Source organism: Cucumis sativus, chromosome 5 (genome assembly GCF_000004075.3).
Source record: "Cucumis sativus cultivar 9930 chromosome 5, Cucumber_9930_V3, whole genome shotgun sequence".
NCBI classification, from domain to species: domain Eukaryota; kingdom Viridiplantae; phylum Streptophyta; class Magnoliopsida; order Cucurbitales; family Cucurbitaceae; genus Cucumis; species Cucumis sativus.
In genome coordinates, this window is record NC_026659.2 from 9,643,757 (window position 1) to 9,665,216 (window position 21,460).

Sequence of the window (21,460 nt, forward strand, 5' to 3'; positions counted from 1 at the left end):
AATTGTGGGAGAATTTGCAACTAACTGGTCCAACATTAGTTTCGCCTTTTATATTATTGAAAACCTCCGACTTGGATTCAGTGAGAAATAGTTAAACTATGGGCTTTTTGTTTCAATAATTACGTTTCTATGCTTCTTTAGATGATATGACATATTAACCCTGGCGAATTTGTCAGTGATAAAACTTTATCAGAGTCAGAATTAAAGCATGGGAAACCCGATGGTGGACTAGGTTTGTACCGAGAGTATATGCCTTCTGCATGGCAGGTAATAAAGATAACTAGTCTTTAACCATGAAACATAAAGTATTGCCTGAATGAACAGGGAGATATTTACAAAGTTAAATAACATCATGGTTCTAATTTCTAAAGACAGTGGCCATAAAATATAGGGTTATTTTCAAATATAACAAAATGAACAAAAATATTTACAAAATATCAGTCTGTCTATGATGAACCTTGTAAACCAAGATAGACTACTATTTGTATCTATAATAGTCTAACTTGGTCTTGTAGACACATATAGTAGTCTATCTTAATCTATTATAAATAGATTGTGATATTTTGCTATATTTATAAATATTTTAATAAGTTTTGTTATTTAAAATAATTTTCCTAAAATATAGGATAGTGTGTTGGGGATAACTAAAATTCTGTTTAATTATTATTTGATTTTTGCTTTTTTCTTTTCAAAATCTATAACTTCTCCCACGTATGAAAATTCTTGCTTTGTTATCTATCTATGAAGTGTTTTGAAAGTCCCAAAAGGAAAAAGAGTATTGTTTGTTATGTTATCATCACCTTCCTCTGAAATCAATTCATCATTTAGTGATTTGCTGGATGCATTGTCCTCACCATTACTCACGGCACATTTCTCTCCCACTATCCTCATCATTACTTTGTTCTATATTTTGGAATCCGATGCTATAGGTTCTATTCCATAGCTATTTGGCTGTTTGTTCGTTGTTTTTTAAAATTAAGCTTATAAATACTCTATCTTTTGATTTCTTTATTTTGTTATCTAGTTTTATGAGTGTTTTCAAATTCCTAGCCAAATTATGAAAACTTAAATTTCTTTATTTCTTTGGACTGCTACCCTTTGTGCGATCTTGTGGATTTTATAGGGAGAACGGAACAATAAGATTTGTAGAGGTATGGAGAGGGATCCTAAGGATCGTTGGTCTCTTGTTCGTTGTCATGTTTTCCTTTGGAATTTGTTATCGAGAGTGTTTTGTAATTATTCTTTGGGTCATATTAACTTTTGCTAGAATCCTTTATTGCAACGTTATTTTCTCGAGGCTTCGTTGTTGCTGCGCCTTCTAATTTTTTCATTATCTCTCACTGAAATTGTCTATTTTATCAAGAAAAAAGTAAACTTAAAAAAACGATTTTTAAAATCTTGTTTTTGTTTTCTTTTAGAATTTAGCTAGAAATTCTAATCTTAAATTACAAAATGAAAGAAAAAAATATAATCAAATGGTTATCAAACGTGAAAAATCATACAAAACATCATCTAACTAGATTCCATTTGAAGATTTGAGTACCACATTCTATTTTTCTAGACAAATAATGGAAGACTAGTGAAATTTCAGTGAAGATGCCATGTGAATAAATTTTATTCCATTTAAGTGTGGTTCCATAGTACAGGATCCGGGTGATATTCTAAAATTACTTATGAAAGAGATTCATTTGTTTGGGTTTTTGCAGTCTTTTGTCACGCACAGAGTTTTTGTTCGAAACTCAGGTCTGAATTACATATTATGCTCAAAAGTCTAATGTGGTCTGATTCACTTTCTGTATCAGTCATTAATCTGATACTTTTTTGTTGCCTTTCAGATGAACATCTTAAATTGAGCAGTTGTGAGCATCAACCAACATATTCTTCTGAATGGCTGCTACCATCCCTAGGTTTCCTCGATAAATTTATTGTGACAAATGTGAGAAACCAAGCTATTTCTCTTAAGCTACTCGTATATAATAAAGTGCCATGAAATCTAGAAGCTAAAGGTATATTGATTTGATATTAAAATACTGATATCATAAATTTTGGAAGATAAAGTTGAACCGCTTACTCTTTTTATTTTCATGAAGTAAGATGTGTCAATCTTGATAACAAAAAAGATGTTTATTTGGTCCCTTTCTTCTAGAATTTGATTCGTTTTGATTCTTATACTTTCAAAATGTTATTTTTAGTTCATATACTTTTAACTTTCATCCCTTTTAGTTTAGGTTCATTTTTGTTGTTTTATTATTTTAATTTATTTTGGTTCTTAATTTCAAAAAGTCATTATTTTGATATTTTCATTTTATTTTCAAGTGATTCCTTTTTAGAAGTTCTAACCAAAATCAATCATTAAAGAACATTTTGAAAGTAGAAGAGTAGAGAGAACCAAAGTTAAAACTCAGAAGTACTGGGACTCAAATAAACATTTAGAAAATTGGGAAGCAAAATAAACACTAAAATATGATTTAAACCCAAAAAAAGAAAAAGGAAAAAGAAAGGAAACTATCATTAAACTCAACTTTAAATGAATAGATTGTGGTATTTCCGTAAGTAAAACTAACATAAGAAATTTGGATTTTACATTGTACCTGCAGGCTGGCGTCTTTTCAGTACCCTGAACTCCATTTGTTTCCATTTGCTATGGCCCATTTCTTGGACGATGTTATGTTAGTTCCAGGATTTGTTTTTAAAATATTATTGTTGGTTGAATGATGGTTTTTGTATTATTGTTTCATTCCTATGATTTGGGTCTCGATTGACAGCTAAAAGAACCCACTGTCATTGTAGTAGACGTGTTTTTTTTGGTTATCAACTATGTTGGTGTCAACTATCTAATAGCATCAACTTTGTATGAAAGCCACCTCAGGTCAACTAAGTTTCACTCAAACCTCTTACCTAGTCTACTAGAATTAGCAGAATTATCTAACAAAATGTTGAAATTTTTTACTAACTTTGATCAAAGGACAAAATGGTCATTTGGTCAAAGGCAAACTTTGACTTGTCAAACCAAAAGTTAACATTCTTTACTTTTTACAATTTTATCTGTTTTGACTTGTGTCGACCTTTCAAGCATGAATTCACATTCATTTTCTCAAGATTCAATCACCTTTGGATATATCGACGGTTAAAGTTTGACTATACAAATTAAAAAGGGTCACATTTTGACTTTTCACAACTTTGACTATTTCCATCATTTTTGAGTTTCCATGTATGAATCTGCATTCATATTTTTAATATTTAAATCACATTAAATATAAAGTCTCTAATATGGTAATTGACGGCTATATCACATATATTTATCGGTTCTCTTCTTCACCTAATTCGAACAATTTGACTCATTCCATTACATCATTCTAAGTTTATTTCATATGAGCTAGCAAGAGAACCTAATGAACCTATAGACCATGGGCTCCAACAATACAAGATTAACTAGCTAAATTCTTTTAGATCGAGAATAAAGTGTTCAACCTAATTCATCTACTTTAGACCGTTTAGTCACTTTTTTACATTATAAGACCATTTACTGTTTAAAACTAACTATTTCAATTATTGATGACTTAGGTAACTTAACCTTAATCTTGATCTAACTATGAACTTCTATTCATATGAGATTATCCTTAGATTTTTATAGTTGAGGGCAACTCATCAATGCTGGTCCAATGTGCATCCCATTTTAGGGGTACGATCGGGCAGATGGCTGGAGACATAGGGTGTAAGTTTGAATTCACTCTTAACCTCATTAGAGTCAGTAGATAGGTTGTTTCCTTATGCATTGAATCCAGTTCTTGAACAAAGGGCTCTACCCTTTCATTAGCCTGAGAGAGATTCAGTTTATAAGTTGGACCTTAAACTAGTTGTTTGTAAAAGGATTAGTAGTACTTAAGGAACAAGAAGTAATCTCAAGAGTAAAATGGTAAATTGATTCAGGTGAGATTACGAATAATCTGTGAAAGGTTAACTTACTAATCATGGTTAATATCAAGTGGACAAATATATATTTATAGTGAAAAAGTGCAACAACGGGACTTTAATAGAACGAACTCATTAGTTAATGAATGTTGATTAATTAGCTTGGTCTAAAATAATTTACAAAAAAGATAAGTGAGTTCACTAATAGAAGAAATGGTTAAGGAACTCGCTAATGTAAATACTTTTCATTTTCTTCTATTTACGTAAATTTCCTTTAATTATAAATAAGGAATGATTGAGGAAGGGTTAAGGTAGGTTTGAGGTAGAGCTAAGGTAGGACTAAAGGAGTTTAGAAATGGTTATGATAACCCTTCCTCCAAACACACTTAAGATTAAAAAAAAAAAAATCCTTTCTCTCTATCTCTCCCACAACCAACACTATGGCAGAATTCCTCAAATTGCTATTGGTGATATCCTTGAAACTATTGCTTGTAGTTGTATTTTATCATTGATAGTCATTCTCAATCATATTAACTAATAATACATTTCTTAAATTAAAAGCTATTATTAATAACTGCTAACACTAATAACGGCTTATTATTGATAGTAACTGTCAATGATAACTTTTAGTTTTGGAAAAATCAAGAAACAACACTCGCAATGGTAATAAATAAAAAATTGTCACTAATAATAGCTAATAAAGACAACAACCGACATCAAAAATCGGTGATATTGACTAATTGTAGCTATCAGTGATAGCTTTCAACATGAGAAAATCGAGAAAAAGGTATGTGAAACAATCATTTCTCAAATTGAAATCAGTGTAGCATCTATCGTTGATAGTTACAATTAGTGATATACGCTATCAATTATTGATTTTAATTAAAGTTAGAGAAGAAACGTCCAAAATGATGGTTGCACTTGAGTACTTTAGTATTTTACTCATTCTTGTTGTGTTGTATATGCAATTACTTTATCCGTGCACTAGATATGCTATCATTTTTTCATTTATGCAACTAACCCATAAATAAAATGTGTTTTTATTAGATTTTTTACCTATACAAAAAAATATATAAGAAATATACATTTAAATTTTGTTCGTGTAAGTAATCTACTTGTATATCCACTCATTGGCACGACCACCAGACTCGTCCATGTCGATAAAAATACTGACTGCCTGCAAAGTGTCGAGAACAATCAATGATCATATTCCATAAGAAAATACAAAGCTATCAAAACACAACCAACACATGTGAAGTCAGCATGCTAAAGATCATCAAGTTTTCTAGCTTGCCTTTTAACTCAATGGGTCATAGTAATTCTACTATTTGATCAACCTTTTAGACGACCGTTTAGATGATAATAATAGGCATTTTATCCACTAAGCTATGCTTAGGTTTATAATGAAATGAACTAAGGCAATTTGCTGTACACTCAAGTACCCGTTTTGGCCGGTTCCTACCGAAAGTTTTCCCCTTCAACTCCATCCTTGCCCGCTAGCTTATGTTCGTAATTCTAGTGGAGATTGCTTAAAAATGAAAGACAGACAGAAAAATGAGTCTAGTTCCCAGTAATCTTACCTTTCCTATCCGAGGCCTATCTTTAGTTTTGTCTAAGCTGTTTCGAATGTGGGCAACGGCTCCCCAGCATTTTAATGTATTAGCCACACCGTCAAGCCGCAATAGATACTCTTCCTCAGACAATGGAAATGATTTCTACGAAATTGACAATTATCTAAGATTTAAAATGTGAAATGATCTCCCAAATTTTTAGGGCAGTGATGCTCTGTGAAGTGCTCATTTTCCTTCATGCACAGTCAATAGCTAATTGTTAAAAAAATCATCAAAATATGTTGAGCAGGAAGAAGATATAAATATAGAAGAATATATTTTATCTATAATTGTTTTTGAAAAATAACCTTTCCTTTCGACTCGTTAAATTATTTGTTCGTGTTTAGTTTCATTAACATCATTAACTGACATATGCTTCAATTTTGGAGATCTTACTAGAGCTTGTGCTTGGTTTTTAGTTCTTGGACGCAACCCAATTAATGCAGCTAGAAGCCTAGAAGTATTAAAATCTTGATAGACCTAGATATATGGTAAGATGAACGATCTTGAAAATACAAGATAAATCAAGTGTTTGAGGTACTTGTACTCTCCCAATTTTGAGATAACTCTCAAGCCCTAATACGATTTCCAAATATTGCTTACCTTCTTCTTTCCCATCTTCTGATCTTCTGATCATTTATGGACTTTCCTAACAAAATTCCTGAGTACTAATGTACCCCTAATATTCCTCTCCTATATCCTTCCCTTTCTCCCAAAATCTGGTTTGCTACAATTATCTAAAGGAATTTCCGGCAGATCAGTCAATTTCAGGAAACTTTCTGGGTACTATGAGAGAATAAATACTCCTTCCAAGCATTATCTACCACGCCACATCCTTTTAAAAGTGTCGTGGTAGCCACCAACATTAAAAGATTGCAGAGGGAATATGATATTTCCATAGTACTGGAAATTTACTTACTAATTTCCTAATTGTTCAGATAGGTTCAATTGTGAGGTTAGAACAATATTCCAATCAGAAAAATTCCATTTTGTAACCTTTAATTAACCTCTCCGTTGTTAACTTGTTATAATTCATTGACGGGTAGGTTCCCCTAATTTTGTAAGAGATCTCGGTTGATTAAAGATTTTGATAAAGAAGTAGAAGTGGGGACTAGGTCTTACATACCTGCTCTCTGTATTTCCACATGACATTTAAAGCAAGAAGATTCCGTCCCATGAACTCCTGAATTATGACAGAAACAAGATGAGGAATCCATAAGTTAGTCTAGATAAGGAACAGAGCACACTGATAATATGACATACTCGAAAACTAGACAATCCAAGTGAGTTTATGAGAAATTGGATTCTTGAATTTTAACGATAAGCACAACAAATCAACTTTTGAAACGGTAAGATTTCAGGGAGAATAGGTGGAAAAGAAATTCAAAATTGAATCGAATTTGTTTACGTAATACTAGTATGGTTAAAACTCAAACATGTTCAATCTCTAAACTTCAATTTTTGTCTATTAACTAAGTCTCTAAACTTTAAAAGACATCTAAGTAATTGAAATTTCAGTTTTGTATTTTATCAGTTCTAAAGCTTTAAAATTTTCAAATCTACCTGACCTTTCAATTTAGTCTTAAAGATCCCTAACATCTATTAGTAGGCATTAAATCAATTGTCTTAATAACAGAACACGTTAAACTTACAATTTTGTAACCAAATAAAAGCTCAAGGCCTTATTAGACACAAAATCAATGAACTTGTGAAGTACTTTTAAAGTTCAAGGATTAAGACTTACTACTCACTTGTTCAAATTCAGACACTAGTTTAACCAACCTAAAAGCCTATATTAGTAATTTAATTTAAGGAATCAAAGCTGAATACCTTCTTTATTAGTTGAACATCATAAGACTTGCCATACTTGTTTCTGATAAGAGTAGCCAGATCAATCCCACTAAATCTGGAATCATCTGTTCCAACCGATCTCTCCAAGTTCTCCCTAAGCATTTCGAAGTTCATCTGAAAGAACATAAATGGCTCATTTTAAGTCTACACGGGAAAAATGAAGCCACGAACCATGAAATGTGACGTGAAACTTATTTTTGTTGCATCCTTTTTTTCATTCAATTGAACCTATGGTTCATAATAATGAAAGTGTGATTAAAATCACTTTTTTCATGTCGAAAATCATACTGAAACATACTCTCATTTTCAATATCAATTGTGATGCTTGAAAATGGATTTAAAAAGTGTAGAGATGTTTGGAGAAAAATCAGGATTATTCAATTACCTAAAACAGCTAGTGAATTCACATACTTATAGGTTGCAACCTTTAGCAAGCAATAACATTCAGTCAAATCCCAAGATCTGAACTTTTAAGTATAGTAAAACAACATTAAACCAAGTCTAAAAGAACTTACAGAAGAAAAAACAGCCATGAAAAGATTAGGGCTTGATTGAGTTGTCCAGCAGAGTATGAATCTTGACTAGACTGTGGACTGATATATGTGGGTAAATTCCATTTGAATGGTTAAAGATTGGTTTGGCTTCCTCCCCAATTACTTGTCTTATTTGAATATTTTCTAGAAAAAATTAAAGAATTATTTGCGCTGAAGTCTTGCACTTCATTTTCAAAGCACAGTTGAGTCAAATAAAATGGAGAATGGTCAAACGTTTCCATCAATTTTTTTTCTCAGCTTCCTCTTGCTCATCAAAATAATTTTTAAAATTTCAGAAAACACTCCTCTTTGTTGAAAACCCCAAGATTCTTTCTGCATTCTTGGAGTTTTTACCATGATGAAATATGTTCCTAACATTATTTGGAAGATGGCATTTCTGTTTCTTGGAAAATTTGTAATTAAAAATCTTCCGGGTTTGATCTCCTTGGTAGAAATTTCTTTGCTCCAACATTCATTTTCTTAACCTAAGAAGCACAGACACGGATATGAGACACGAATACGACACGACACGGACACAGCGACACACCATATTTTTAAAATCTAGGACACGATACAGCAAGGACACATTTATTAAAATATTCATTTTTTAAATGCGTATATCATTTTTATAGTAAAAGAAAATTCATAGTAAATGAATTGATGCATTTATATGCTTAAAAGACTTAGCTTGATGTATTCTATGCTCAAAAGTTATTACTATTGCCATCTATGTCTTTTTAGTCTACTCAATAAGTATTCTATGCATGTCAAATACATTTGTTGGACTAGCAGGCGTCCAATAGGTGTCCACCAAGTGACACGGACACGCTATCCAAACTGAAGTGTCCATGCTTCTTAGTTCTTAACTGAAGTGCCATCTCACTTTATTTTCTTGATATTGATTGATCGCAAGTTGCTCAATGTGTCGTGTCATTGTAACCATCATTTGATGAATCTCGCCAACAACTTTCGTAAATTTTCTCAACGTCCTTCCCGGACCCACCCCCACCTTGTGGACATGTCTAGTTTCTCTCTCTCCCCTCTTTTCTGTTATCATTCTCTCCCCAACTTCCTCCGGTTCTTCATATTCCTTTTCTCTCTCTTCACCCGATTTTCCTTCAATTCTCTCCTCTCAGTTCTTTTCATCATTTTCTTTTCTGAGTTGCAGCTCCCTTTTCACCTCCTCCCCATTTTTACATCCCCTCCCTTCTATTCTCTGTCATGACTTGATTCATTGGTTATTTCAACCAACATCACCGCTGTACATTCAACCATGTGAGCCGTCACACGTCCAAGCTTTCGTCAATCTCAAAATCAACTAAACCGACCGACACAACCGATGAAAGTCAGTTGGTTAGTACAAAGCTAAAATAGCTGTTAAGTTTTTGACCGACTGGTTGACTTTCAGTGTCGTTTCTGTGCTAAAATGGACGCTGACCAACTAACTTACATCTAGCAATTAAACTCTCAAACTTTCCATTGAAAAATTGAGCCCTCAAACTTATACAAGATACACGGATTAAAATTGGACCCTCAAACTCAAATAGTTGTATAAATTGGACCTCCAAATGATAAAAGTTGAACCCTCAAACAATATCTATATAGTTAAGTTAAACCAAACCTCCCATCCTTACTTTCTTTTTAGTTAAGAAAGGAGTCGACAGTATCTATATAGTTTAAGCAAGTCACATTCAGGGCAGCAAATTGAGAAGTTTAGAATTGGAATTCTTTTTCTTTTGAGTTCAAGCTATATGGGAATGGGGACTCAATTGAAGGTATATGTCTAAACAACTATGTTGGAGAAATATTTAGAAGTTAAAAACGATAGATAATATGTTAAGTGAAAGCAGTCGAGTACTAACCCCTTCATTTTCTGTTTTAGGACTCTCACTGTCATTAATCCGATGATCGGGGTCATCGGGATCCATGGCACCGTCGATGGAACCGGCAAAAACAGGTCTGAGTTGCCGTCCAGTTCTCCGGCGACAGTAAGCAACATGATTCCCATGGTGGGTGGAAGGAAGAAATGGACAACAATCCACCCGAGAAATCTTTGTTCTACCTAGATGCTCTTGAATCCCAATCCCGGGCGACCAATTACTCTGGTGGCCAAACGTTACGCTCGTCATAATCTGCAAAAAAAATAATCAATCGGTTTCATTGATTAGAGACAGGTTTAGGGAAACTGAAATGGGAAAAAATAACTGAAAATTAGTGCGTGAACATTACCTTTGAGGATAATCGGAGGGATCGAAATGGAACGGGGAGTGGAGAATCAAGAATTTGAGAAAGGATGTGGCTTCCAATTGCTGTATTCATGTTTTCACTTTCACATTAATTTGAACCACTTGTTTGCTTTGCAATTCTAGACCCACACGGCTTATTTTTCTCTTCTTTTTCTTTCATTAATTCTATTTGTAAATCAATGATAATTACATAAATTGATGCAACTTGCTTCAAATATTGATTAATCATATCGAAATATCAAATTTCATCAATGATAACATGATAGATTTATTTTTCTTTCTATCAATACCATGGTTACTTCTTTTTTTTAGAACAACAAAAATAAATGTTTTTGATAATTGTTTCTGTTTTTTGTTTTTTGAAAAAAAGAAACCGAAAAAAAAATGTATTTGATAATTGTTTCTTTGAGATTTATTTTATATTTTATTCACATTTAATTCAATTAAACATCAAACAAAAATATGTCGTCCATTAAACATAAAAAAAAATAGAATTATCAAACCTATATGGAAGACCTTCTTGTAATCTTATGGAGAACGAGATGAAGATTGGGATTTGAAGGACAGAGTCGGCGAGAGAAAGACGAAAATCCACGACGAAGAGGAGCATCGAAACCCTCAGTGAAGAGGAAGACAGTGAAAACGATGAGAGGAAGAGGAAGAGGATGGTTATTTGAGAAAGACGGTGGAGATAAGAGGAAGAAAATGGAATCCACGTGGATGGTGGTTATTTGGAGAAGAATATGGAAATAAGAGGAAGAAAAAGAAAATCACCCGAGGAAAATGAAAAAGAAAAATAAAATAGAAAAAGAATTGGAAAAAAAAAGAAAATGAAATTAAAAAATTTGAGAAAAAGAAAAAAGAAACCAATTGAAATAATTGAGAAAAATGAAAAAGAAATCAATAGAAATAATTGAGAAACGGGAACGAAAGAAACTATTGTTTTTTCCAATAATTCCTTATAAAATGAGAAACTTTTCTACTTTTTCTAGAACAAGAAACAGAAAACGTTACTAAACACGTCCATTTCTTAAAAAATGAAAACATAAGCAAAGAACGAGAACGGAAACGTTACCAAACGGGCCCTTAATGACTATCAATATCTATCTATAGAATTTAAAGTTATAGAATTTAAAGTTTTATTATATTTTGGAGATTTTTTTTTGTTCATTTTGTTATTTTTTAAAATATTTCTTAAATTTTTTTTAAGTATATTAATTAAGACACTTGTTGTTTGACTTATTTATAGTTAAATTAAATGTAATCTTCTAAATCAATTTAGTTCGTGTTGATATTAAAATTCAAACAGAGTATACATAATCTTAACACGACAATAACAATAAAATTTATAATTAAAAAAGAATACATGCTTCCAAATATAGATGCACACTAAGGTGGCGGTATGCAGCAAATAAAAAAAAATATTAAAACGAACTTACTTACCTATGTGTTTGTTGAGTTGCATTGGAGCTATCATTTGACTCACACAGCTAAGGTGTGCGTCATTTGATATATATTCTAATAGGTTCGACTTTAGTTAAGGCCAAGGTCGAGCACCTACTCTTAGCCAATATTTTGAGTCTTTTGATCATTTGGGTTCAAGTATGTCAGAGGCATGCTCCTTTAGGTAGTTTTTAGGCTCAATCTTTGGTTTGGTTGAGGCTGTGCATGATGCCATAGGCCAAGAACTAATACCCTTTTCTAGGCCCAGTCTAAATTGTTACTTTTGTCCAAAATCCTTCTATCTTATTTACTTTGTTGTTTCTCTTTTTACTTGATCTCGATTCTACTATTTGGTCCAAAATTACGTTTAACAGACAAACCATCCATATATTAATTGGTTTACATATGAGTAGACTTCTTCAAATATTGGATAATTAGAATTATTGCCTAAACAATTTTTTTATAAAAAAAAATCTTATTTGAGAGTTTAAATTGGTACATTAAAGATTTAATTAATATAATTATAAGTCTCACACGATTGTTAGTACAAAACCTAACGTAATGAAGGATGTAAATTTATATTGCGGGAAGATTAATATTTTTTTCTTTTCTTTTCTACTCATCTCATGTTTAGAATTGAGTTGGCCCAATGAATGGCAAGAGAATTCAAATGGGGAAAGGAACACAAACTTCTACTTGTACGTTATACCCATTGCTATTTTGTTGTTGAATGTGAAATTTGGATTTGTCGTAGTTGACCACATAAATTGAATACGTTTTTTAGTAAAATAAACATGTGAAAATGTAGAATTGAAGTCCAAATTGTAAGGTTAGGAGTGTGTGTCAATTATCAATAAATCACTTTATCATCAATTCAACTACTTTGATAGACCATATGGATTATGCTATTCTTATTCTTATTAATGTTATTGTGTTATCTAAATAATGTAAAGTACTAGCAACATGCCTTTAGTGTTAAATGCACCCGTTGATGCTAATAATCTTACATTGTTGTTTCCAGTATTAGTAGAACACACTCTTGACAAACGAGCACTCGTCAAAAAGAGTTAGAATCATGAACACTTTATCTAGTGAGAATACACAAAGATGAGTAAGAAAAAGAAAACAAAAAAAATTGCTTGAGCTTGTTTTTAGAAGCAAAAGTTCATAGACTATTTTGCATTTGGACAAAATTAAAAAAGAAAAGAAAGAACAAATAATTGTTTTAAGGTGCAAGTGAGGTTATTTGAACTTTGAACTTGACAAACAATAGCCGCACAAGTGTGGGAAGTGTTAGTACCACTTTAAACACTATTTGTCAGGGGTATTAAAAAAAACCAGTAACTCGATCAACTCGTATTACTCAACTCAAATAGTAAAGGTTAGATTGACTTAAATTTTGTGTTGGGTTATGTTGGATTAGAAAATTTGAGGAAAAAATGGTTTTTGACTCAGATGACTTAAATGGTATACCATATTACAAGATTGACCCAAAATTTTCAGAAATGTCTAAATTGACTAATATTTTACGGCAAGCTAATTTTAAAGGTGCCAAGTGAATATTGATGTATTTTGTAGCCAACAAAGATTTCACCGGTTTTGTGTATCTCATTTTTTCCCATTTGCTCATGGAATTGATATAGATTCTTTCACTGCTTTGCTTATTGAAATTTTTTTCTTTGATGGTTTATGTGATATATTGATGGTTCGTTGTAGGAAAAACATCTCTCATAGTTTTGCTTTTATAGGAATGGTTCTTTAGATTCTTGTCAACATGTTTATGTATGCTTCCTTGATAGTGACTTCTAGATTCTTCCTTTGTAGTTAGCTCAACATAAAGGGATTATTTCTTCAAAACCATTACCTGCACTTGTTTTCACGTTTCTAGGAATAGGTTAGTAACTACTACAAGCAGGGGTAGATTGTTTATATTGAAGATGTAAAAGAAAGATTGGAAAATGCTCCAAGCACCATTTGATGGACTTTTTTGTGGAGATAACTTTGGTAAACAAGTTGTTTGTGTTGCACATCAATGATTTTTGGTGATCGATCGTTGCATGAAAATAGCATTTAACAGGAAAACTAGAAGCTAGATTGAATTCTTCTTCATTTTTTCATATTCTTATTAAGTTCTTTATTTCTTGAATGCCTGATTTTAGTTTGGTTTAAAAGATATAAGATTGGTTTGAGAAAGAATCTAAGCTCAGTTGAAGTCTCGTCCAGCAAAATGGTAGTTTCTCATGGGTGTGACTTCAATGATACTCTACTGCCATACTATATTTTAATGAGAAATAAATGGTTTTGCTCTTTCTTTATGTTGTATTTCTTCTTATTTTCTCTTTTTTCTTCTAAATTTAATGGTAAGCTTTGTCACGTTTGTTTGTGTACTAATGAGTCAGTTTTTGTGCTTTCTATTTAACTTCTTGTGTATCATGAAGTTTTTCTCTACTCTTGCTTATTCTGCAATATTTAAAGTCCATTATAGAGAACTTTCATGCTAAACAAGTTGTCTGGTGCGATTTTCCTGAACTTATACAAGGAGGAAAAAAAAAGAAAAAGAAAAAAACAATTATAAGTAGTTGAATAATTCCTTTTTTCTCATCTTCTGAATTTTGCGGTGAAGAGTACCTTGGTTTACGCATTTCTTTCATGTTTACTATAGCTCAGAAGCAGTGTTGAATATCATTAGGGTTCAAGAAGAGATTTAAGTTTCACATTTTCTTTATTTTCTTATATTTCATTGGTCTGGTACAATAATTACTATAATACAGAGTTAATGATTCCCCCGTTTTGGTTTCATCTAATAAGTTATCCGTTTTTTTTTTTATGATTTATTCTGTAGTGGTAAAACAATTGAGCTTGATGATATTACTTTTAGCCAATGTGTAAATTTGACGAGGTTCAACTCATAGAAGACATTTTCATGCTTACACACGTATGTGCAAAGTATTTCTTCTCCTATATCTTATATAATCTCTTGTTCTTTTGTTGCAGATATCGTATTACTGAGGGTGTTAATCTTCCATTTTGAGTACTCCCAACAATTAAGGAGCTTGGTAGGACACATATGGAAGTTAATGTCAAGGTTTGTGGTTAACCTCCCATCTCTTGTAATTATTTGTTTGCGTTCTTATGGTTTTATTGTTCTTATGGTGTATAGTTTCCAATTATTAAGATTATGGAAAGGCTGAGTTTAGAGAAAAAAAAAACTATGTTACTTGTACACCACTCGAAGGAGGTGAGCTACATTTCTATAAAAAGAAAAAAAAAGTATAAATTCCGTTGGTTTGAGATTTTGGGAAAAAAAAATGGAACATACATATATTATTGAACGAGAATATTTATAATAAAATATAAATATTATATCTACGTAGATATAATTAACTTTAATTACAATCTTCTTTTAGGGAATGTTTTTTAGTCATACTCTAAAATGAGATTTTGTTTTCTTACTAGCTGGTGAAGCCAAAAGAAGATTTGGAAGAATCCATTGGAGAAGTGAAGCCAACTTGGAGCAATTGATTGATATAAAACTTTTTGTATGGTTGATAGCAAAATTTTGGTTCCAATCTACTTATTTTAGACTTGTTGGTAGCTAAAGATGTCAATGTTTATTCTTTTTTATGTAAACTATCTTTAACAAAAAATGGTTATTAGTTAATCCTAGTTTATGAAGATTACAAAGTGTATCATAACATATACATATTAAAATGTTAACTATTTGTTTTCATATGGGTGTGATTTATTATAATAACTTTGTGATTGAACTGGTTAGTGTAATGGCAGAGCGGCAAGAAGAACGACATATATTTTATTGCAAAAAAATGTAGTAATTGAAAAATATATTTTTTTGTGGAAATTTAAACCTGAGACCTCTTGTCTACATAAACATACATGTGCCAATTGAGCTAAGCTCATGTTGTAGATTGGAATTTTACGAAAAAATATGTAAATTTGGATTGTTTAGGACACTTGCAAAAATGACAAAATATAACTATTGGAATTTTATGAAAAAATATGTAAATTTGGATTGTTTAGAAAAAATATGTAAATTTGGATTGTTTAGGACACTTGCAAAAATGACAAAATAAGTTATAATAAGGGATAGTTTTGCAAATGATTAGGGCCTTAAAAGATGAGAGCATAAATAAATAATGGGTAGGCCATTAAAACAAGATAAAAAAATATGATGGAAAGAAACAAATCGCACAAGAGGAAGAAAAGAAAGAAGATGAAAAGAAAGAACGAACCTGAAATATTTTAAAAAAAGTGGCAAGTTTTATGCTTTTTTTATTTTTTACACTAGCCGTAAATATTTTTTCGATTGGTTATGTTTACGAAGATTAACCTAATTTTATATATTTTATTGATTAAACAATAATAAAGACGAATCAATTTAAAAAATAAATAACTATGAATGATATTCATTGTATTAAAAAAATAAAAAATAAATTGTATTCATTTTCCAATGAATGTCTTTTACCATGAATAGTATGTCGAATCAAAATTTGTAAATACATGATATCTAATCCAAGGTGCTAGGAATATAAAATGGAAAGTCATCATCGTTGAATTCACATAAATTTATACTATTTATCCATTCATCGTCAATGATCACATAAGGTGTGTTTTCAGTACCAAAACTAGCGCTTTCATTTGTGAACAATGAAGGCTTGTCAAACATATCAACATTATCTTGATTAGTGGCCATAATATTGATCATGTGAGCCATAACACCACTATCTAAATTAGTGGTCTTATCATACATGAGATCTAAGTTGTAGATCGTCTTAGATGTCATTAATCTTTGCTCATAGCCATTCAAGCCTCCTAAATTTAGACTATGATCTTTTCATCTGTTGTCAATGAGCATGCAAGGTACGTATTCAATACTCAAACGACTTTCTTTTGTGATCATTATAGGCATATCAAGTGTATCGATATTATCTTGTTTAGCAGTCATATATATTGGACACATGGTCCACAACACTAGTATCTTGATGAGTGGCTATATCATGCATGATATTTGAGTTGTAGATCGGCTCACATGTCATTAATCTTGGCTCTATTGATTGCAACTAATCAACAAAACATCTTTTCTTTGCTTTTGTCTTTGGTCTTTCATTACTAGAGATTTTTGGTGTTTATTCTTTTCTTATTAGTTTGTTGCAACTCACATGGTATTTCTAATTTTCTTTTAGCCCTTTCAATCCTCCTTATTTGACATAAAACATTATTAGGGTCGACATATTGATAAGCCAAATAACCTTGATGCAAGCTATATTCATGCATTATCCATCCTTGATGTTCTTATAACTGGTCATTCTCATACATATACATTACAAAATCATATAATTTATCACAAAATACCAAATAAAAACACCATCACAATTTCCTAATAACGTAAAACAAACGCAACAATGACAATATATATTGAAAACAAGTTTAACAAAAATGGAAACCAAAGAACATACCTATGATAACCAATTATTTGTTCATCATTCATTTGCGAAAATTGGAGTGATTGAATTCTCGCCACTCCAAGTCAGGCGAAGCCAATCTTGCATTTGATGTTTGCTGACAATTGTCCAAAGTTCTTCGTCGACCTCTTGAGTTTAGTAATGAAGTAGAGATCTTCGCCATCAATGTCTTTAAAACTTTGCCAGATTTTCCATGGCTCGGTTCCACTGTAGTGATAAAAAATAGCTCCTTGAAGATACGACGGATCATTAATCTTACAATAAAGTTAAAAAAGAAATTGTTGATCGGTTGGCCTAAACTTGATGGCAACGTATTGGTTCAATGGTAATGGTAAATAACCGCTAGATGAATCCATTGCTACACAAAAGGCAAAGAAGAAGAAAACTATTGTCAATTTTTTAGAAGAAAATTGTGGCAGAATTATCACAATAAATTCTCAACAGCTTGACAATACTGTCAACAATTCCAAGTCTACAACTATAAACCATGAACTCCTTAAAGCATGCTACAAATTCAACCTCCACAGTGGATGCAATGACAATAACCTATTTTGCACTTTTCCATGAAATTGCTCATTCAACTAATAGAAACAAATAGCCAAAATTACTGGATTTTTGTGTATCCACACACCTAGTAAAATATGAATATGAATATCCAATCACCTTAAGATGATCTGATCTCTTGTAAGTAAGTATATAGAACAAAGATTATAATTAAACTTACTCCCACTAATCCTTAGGTATATACATCGATCAACGATGTTTTATTTAAAACCAAAAGATGTGATGATATCATTGCAAGATACAATATGATATTATTGTCTGGAAGCTCATTTAAGTTCATATATTGATCTCTTTAATTTACACACCATATGTTCCTTTTCTTCAACCATAAAATCTTCTAGTTGATCGACGAATAATTCTTCATCTAAATTTCCATCTAGAAATGCAGTTTTTACATCCATTTGATGAAACTTTAATCATAAGGAGCTATTAAGCTACTAAAGTCATAATAATTCTTAATGAGTCCTTTTTGGAGACAGGAGAAAAAGTCTCTTTGTAGTGATCACTGTCACCTATCTGAGTATAACATTTGGCAACAAGTCTATCCTTGTGTCATTTGATATAGCCATTTTGAGTCACGTTTGGTCATAAAAGACTCATTTACACCCAACTCTTTTACTTCCTTTAGGCAATTCTACAAGATCATAGACTTCACTATTATTCATTGATTTTAATTTTTCTTTCATGACATCTAACCATTTGGCAAAATTATCTTCTTTAATGACTTGTGAAAACAAAACTGAATCATTATTAATACTTAAGTCTAATTCTGACTAATGCAAAATAAACCACATAGTCATCAAGCATAACTGATCTTCTTTATTTGGCAAAATTATCTTCTTTAATGACTTGTGAAAACAAAACTGAATCATTATTAATACTTAAGTCTAATTCTGACTAATGCAAAATAAACCACGTAGTCATCAAGCATAGCTGATCTTCTTTGTCTTATAAATCTTCTTAACTTTATTTCTTGTTGTCCCTTAGTTACAGGTTCATTATGTGGTGTTTGATCATTAAATTTGTTCTTCTTGTGAATTGTTAACAAAGTCAACAACTACATCAACAACTTGAGAAGAAGTTATAGATGAAGGAATTTCTACCCTAACTTCTTGAATTTCCACTTTATGTGGTTCCAAACTTCCATTAATTATGTCATTTTCAACAAACCTTACATTTCTAGTTTCAAGTACTCTCATATTGTGTTTAGGACAACAAAGTCTATACCTTTGACTTTTTTAGATAACCAAGAAACCATTGATTGTTCTTGAATCCAGTTTCCTTTCCTACATACTATAAATTCTTACTTTTGCTTGAGAGCCCCAAACATGTAGGTGCCTTAAACTAGATTTCTTTACTGTTCACAATTCAAAATGTGTCTTTAGAATTGATTTACTAGAAACTCTGTTTAATAAATATTGAGCGGTTCTTAGTGCATACATCCATAAGGACACTGGTAAAGACAAATTGATTAACATGTTTTTCTAACCATATTCATTAATGTACAATTATGCCTTTCTACAACATCATTTTGTTATGGTGTTTTGATATTGTGTATTGAGCACATATAACACGACTTTCTAGAAATTTAGCAAATTGGTCAAAACAATGTGATTTCTCATCATATTTTCTATAAATCTTATAAAATCCTTGACATTTTCAATATTGTAATTGTGGACTTATACTATTTACTACAATTGTTCACATAAACATTAGGCTCAATCTATTTGATATTTTCCAAGCTTTATAGAAAGATTTATCCTCATCATTGCTAGCAAAAGTAAGTGCAACAGGTTTCTCACTTACGAATGCCAAATCAAGATCCAAAAATCCAAAATAGAATTAGATTTGTTTGTACCAATCAAAAAAATTAGGTTCGTTAAAATTGATAATAGACGTAGCATGCGAATGAAGAGAAACAAAAACAGATGATGCAATTACAAAATAAATATACTTATACATTATTGCTTTCAGAAATAAATGTAAAGATATAACACAGATTCATATAAGATTAAATAATCATACTCATACATTGAAGCTGTTCTTCGGAAGGCACGCCAATGTATAATATTTCTAGATTTAGTTTCATATAATTGGTAATTTAAATACTCAAGTTAGATACATTTGTTATCTTTGGATATACTAATATTATCTAGTCAAACATCTAAATTAACAACAATAAAATTTAAAATTATAAAACTACTAATTACCTTTCGACAAATTAATTTTTTTATAATAATGAAAATCAATAAAGTCATCACAAATCATTAATGTTTCATAATATCATTTCATTCATTATCATCAAATGAACAAGAGTAATTGAATCAACTTTTAATTTGATATCTATTGAACTTACTAACTTGACCACTTTGATGACTAACAAATTATTCATAATATAGATATCATATTAAAATAATCACAAATAATTATTTCTTTAATTTGCAAAACAATATCACTGTAATATATCTATTAGTTTTGCTAATTTGGCCACTTTGGTGACTAACAAATTATTCATAACATAAATATATTGCAACAAAACAATTGCAAACATTAATAATTGAAGTAACTTAAACTTTAATTTGATATTTATAGAACACTTAATAAATTTGGCCCCTTTGATGACCAAAAAATTAATGACAGCTAACAAATTATTTATATTATAGATATCAAATAATCACAAACAAATACATATTTTAAAAATAGTAACATTAATGAAATAATTAAAAATCTAATTAATCTCCAATAACTTTAATCCAAAAAGAAAAGTATATGAATTTTGGAAAACTCTAGATTTAACAATGTGATTATCTCCTTGTGATCTTCATCTTTTTCTTTATTTTTATTTTCTTTTTCATAATAAAAAAAAAAATTCATGATAAGAAGATAAAATATTTTTCTTTTCATGATGAGAAGATACAAAAAATTTCTTTTCATGATAAGAAGATAAAAGATTTCCTTCGATTTCTAAAATCTATTTTGTTTTCGTCAAATACATTTGATATCTATATAACTTACTAATTTGGTCATTTTGGTGACTAACAAATTATTCCTAACATATAGATATAAAATAACGTAATTTTGCAAAATATTGATATTACAAATAATTTTATTAAAACTCTCATTCAATCTAAACGACATAATTTAAATCACTAGGATAAGTGAATACTATAAATCATTATCATTATATATCCATAATACATAAAATATAAATGATACATAATTTATGTGATCATCATTAATTATAACGTTTCTTTGATATGACTTTATAAGTAGTTGCATAGATTTTGAAAATCTAAGAACAATAGATTTATACCAACTAGATCAATTTTGAAATCCACGTGAATTCTTCAATATAAAAAGCAATAATAAATTTAATAAATAAAAACAATCACATCAAAAAACTTAATCCATGAAAAATCAATCAAAGAAAACTTAATTAAATTAAACTCGAGTTTGTTGTGATTTCTTAAATACCTTTCGTTTTATTTATTTATTTACTATTATTATTTTGTTAATCTTTCTCATCCAAGGGAGTTCTTCATCTATTAAGTAAAAGTCAAACAAAATTATTTTGCACCCGAAACATAATTTATTTCTTACACATCAATAAAAAATCATAAGTCATCGACTTGGCTCTGATACCATATGTAAGTTTTATTTTCATAATTACGCAACAAAAACATAACATTGTATAAAACAATAAATGTCAAGATCTTTGAACTACATGATTTTCACAAATTAAATTTAGTTAGAGAATCACATACCTTGATGTATGAATGATTCTAAGAGATTGATGATTGAAGGAAACGTAACTTTAACTT

The 21,460-nt window shown here is 30.6% G+C and overlaps 2 protein-coding genes across 7 annotated transcripts in view; one reads left to right on the plus strand and one right to left on the minus strand.

The window, feature by feature from the left end:
- Nucleotides 1–2,890, plus strand: part of LOC101215241 (DNA repair protein XRCC2 homolog) — a 34,882-nt gene extending 31,992 nt beyond the window's left edge. For 2 of the 4 annotated variants that reach the window (XM_031885521.1, XM_011656811.2), the window contains 4 exons: nucleotides 177–267; nucleotides 1,707–1,743; nucleotides 1,836–1,936; nucleotides 2,598–2,890. In XM_031885521.1, the coding sequence (XP_031741381.1) occupies nucleotides 177–267; nucleotides 1,707–1,743; nucleotides 1,836–1,936; nucleotides 2,598–2,621 (253 nt within the window). In that variant the 3' untranslated portion in view covers nucleotides 2,622–2,890. The remainder of the gene's footprint in view (nucleotides 1–176; nucleotides 268–1,706; nucleotides 1,744–1,835; nucleotides 1,937–2,597) is intronic. The other 2 variants (XR_004216716.1, XR_969508.2) reach the window with 2 other exon arrangements.
- Nucleotides 2,891–4,824: 1,934 nt separating this feature from the next.
- On the minus strand, nucleotides 4,825–10,293 carry LOC101207332. 3 transcript variants are annotated; one of them, XR_004216422.1, is made up of 6 exons: nucleotides 10,136–10,293; nucleotides 9,769–10,038; nucleotides 7,353–7,487; nucleotides 6,649–6,705; nucleotides 5,493–5,716; nucleotides 4,825–5,089 (listed from the first exon to the last, which is right to left on the minus strand). XR_004216422.1 is itself a non-coding variant. In XM_004140381.3 (6 exons), the coding sequence occupies exons 1-6, from the start codon at nucleotides 10,223–10,225 to the stop codon at nucleotides 5,024–5,026; spliced, it is 753 nt and encodes a 250-aa protein (XP_004140429.1). In that variant the 5' UTR covers nucleotides 10,226–10,292; the 3' UTR covers nucleotides 4,825–5,023. The 3 variants fall into 3 exon arrangements, 2 of the variants coding, with proteins under 2 accessions (XP_004140429.1, XP_031740868.1); XM_004140381.3 differs by having other exon boundaries at nucleotides 5,493–5,627; nucleotides 10,136–10,292; XM_031885008.1 differs by lacking the exon at nucleotides 5,493–5,716.
- Nucleotides 10,294–21,460: the final 11,167 nt, after the last annotated feature.

Bases quoted from the DNA above. Each gene is read 5' to 3' on its own strand.
- LOC101207332 (XM_004140381.3), bottom strand. From the start codon at position 10,225: ATGAATACAGCAATTGGAAGCCACATCCTTTCTCAAATTCTTGATTCT. The intron at 10,039-10,135 runs GTAATGTTCACG...TTTTTTTTGCAG, and splicing joins CCCTCCGATTATCCTCAAAG to ATTATGACGAGCGTAACGTT. The intron at 5,090-5,492 runs GTAAGATTACTG...GACACTTTGCAG, and splicing joins ATAGGCCTCGGATAGGAAAG to GCAGTCAGTATTTTTATCGA.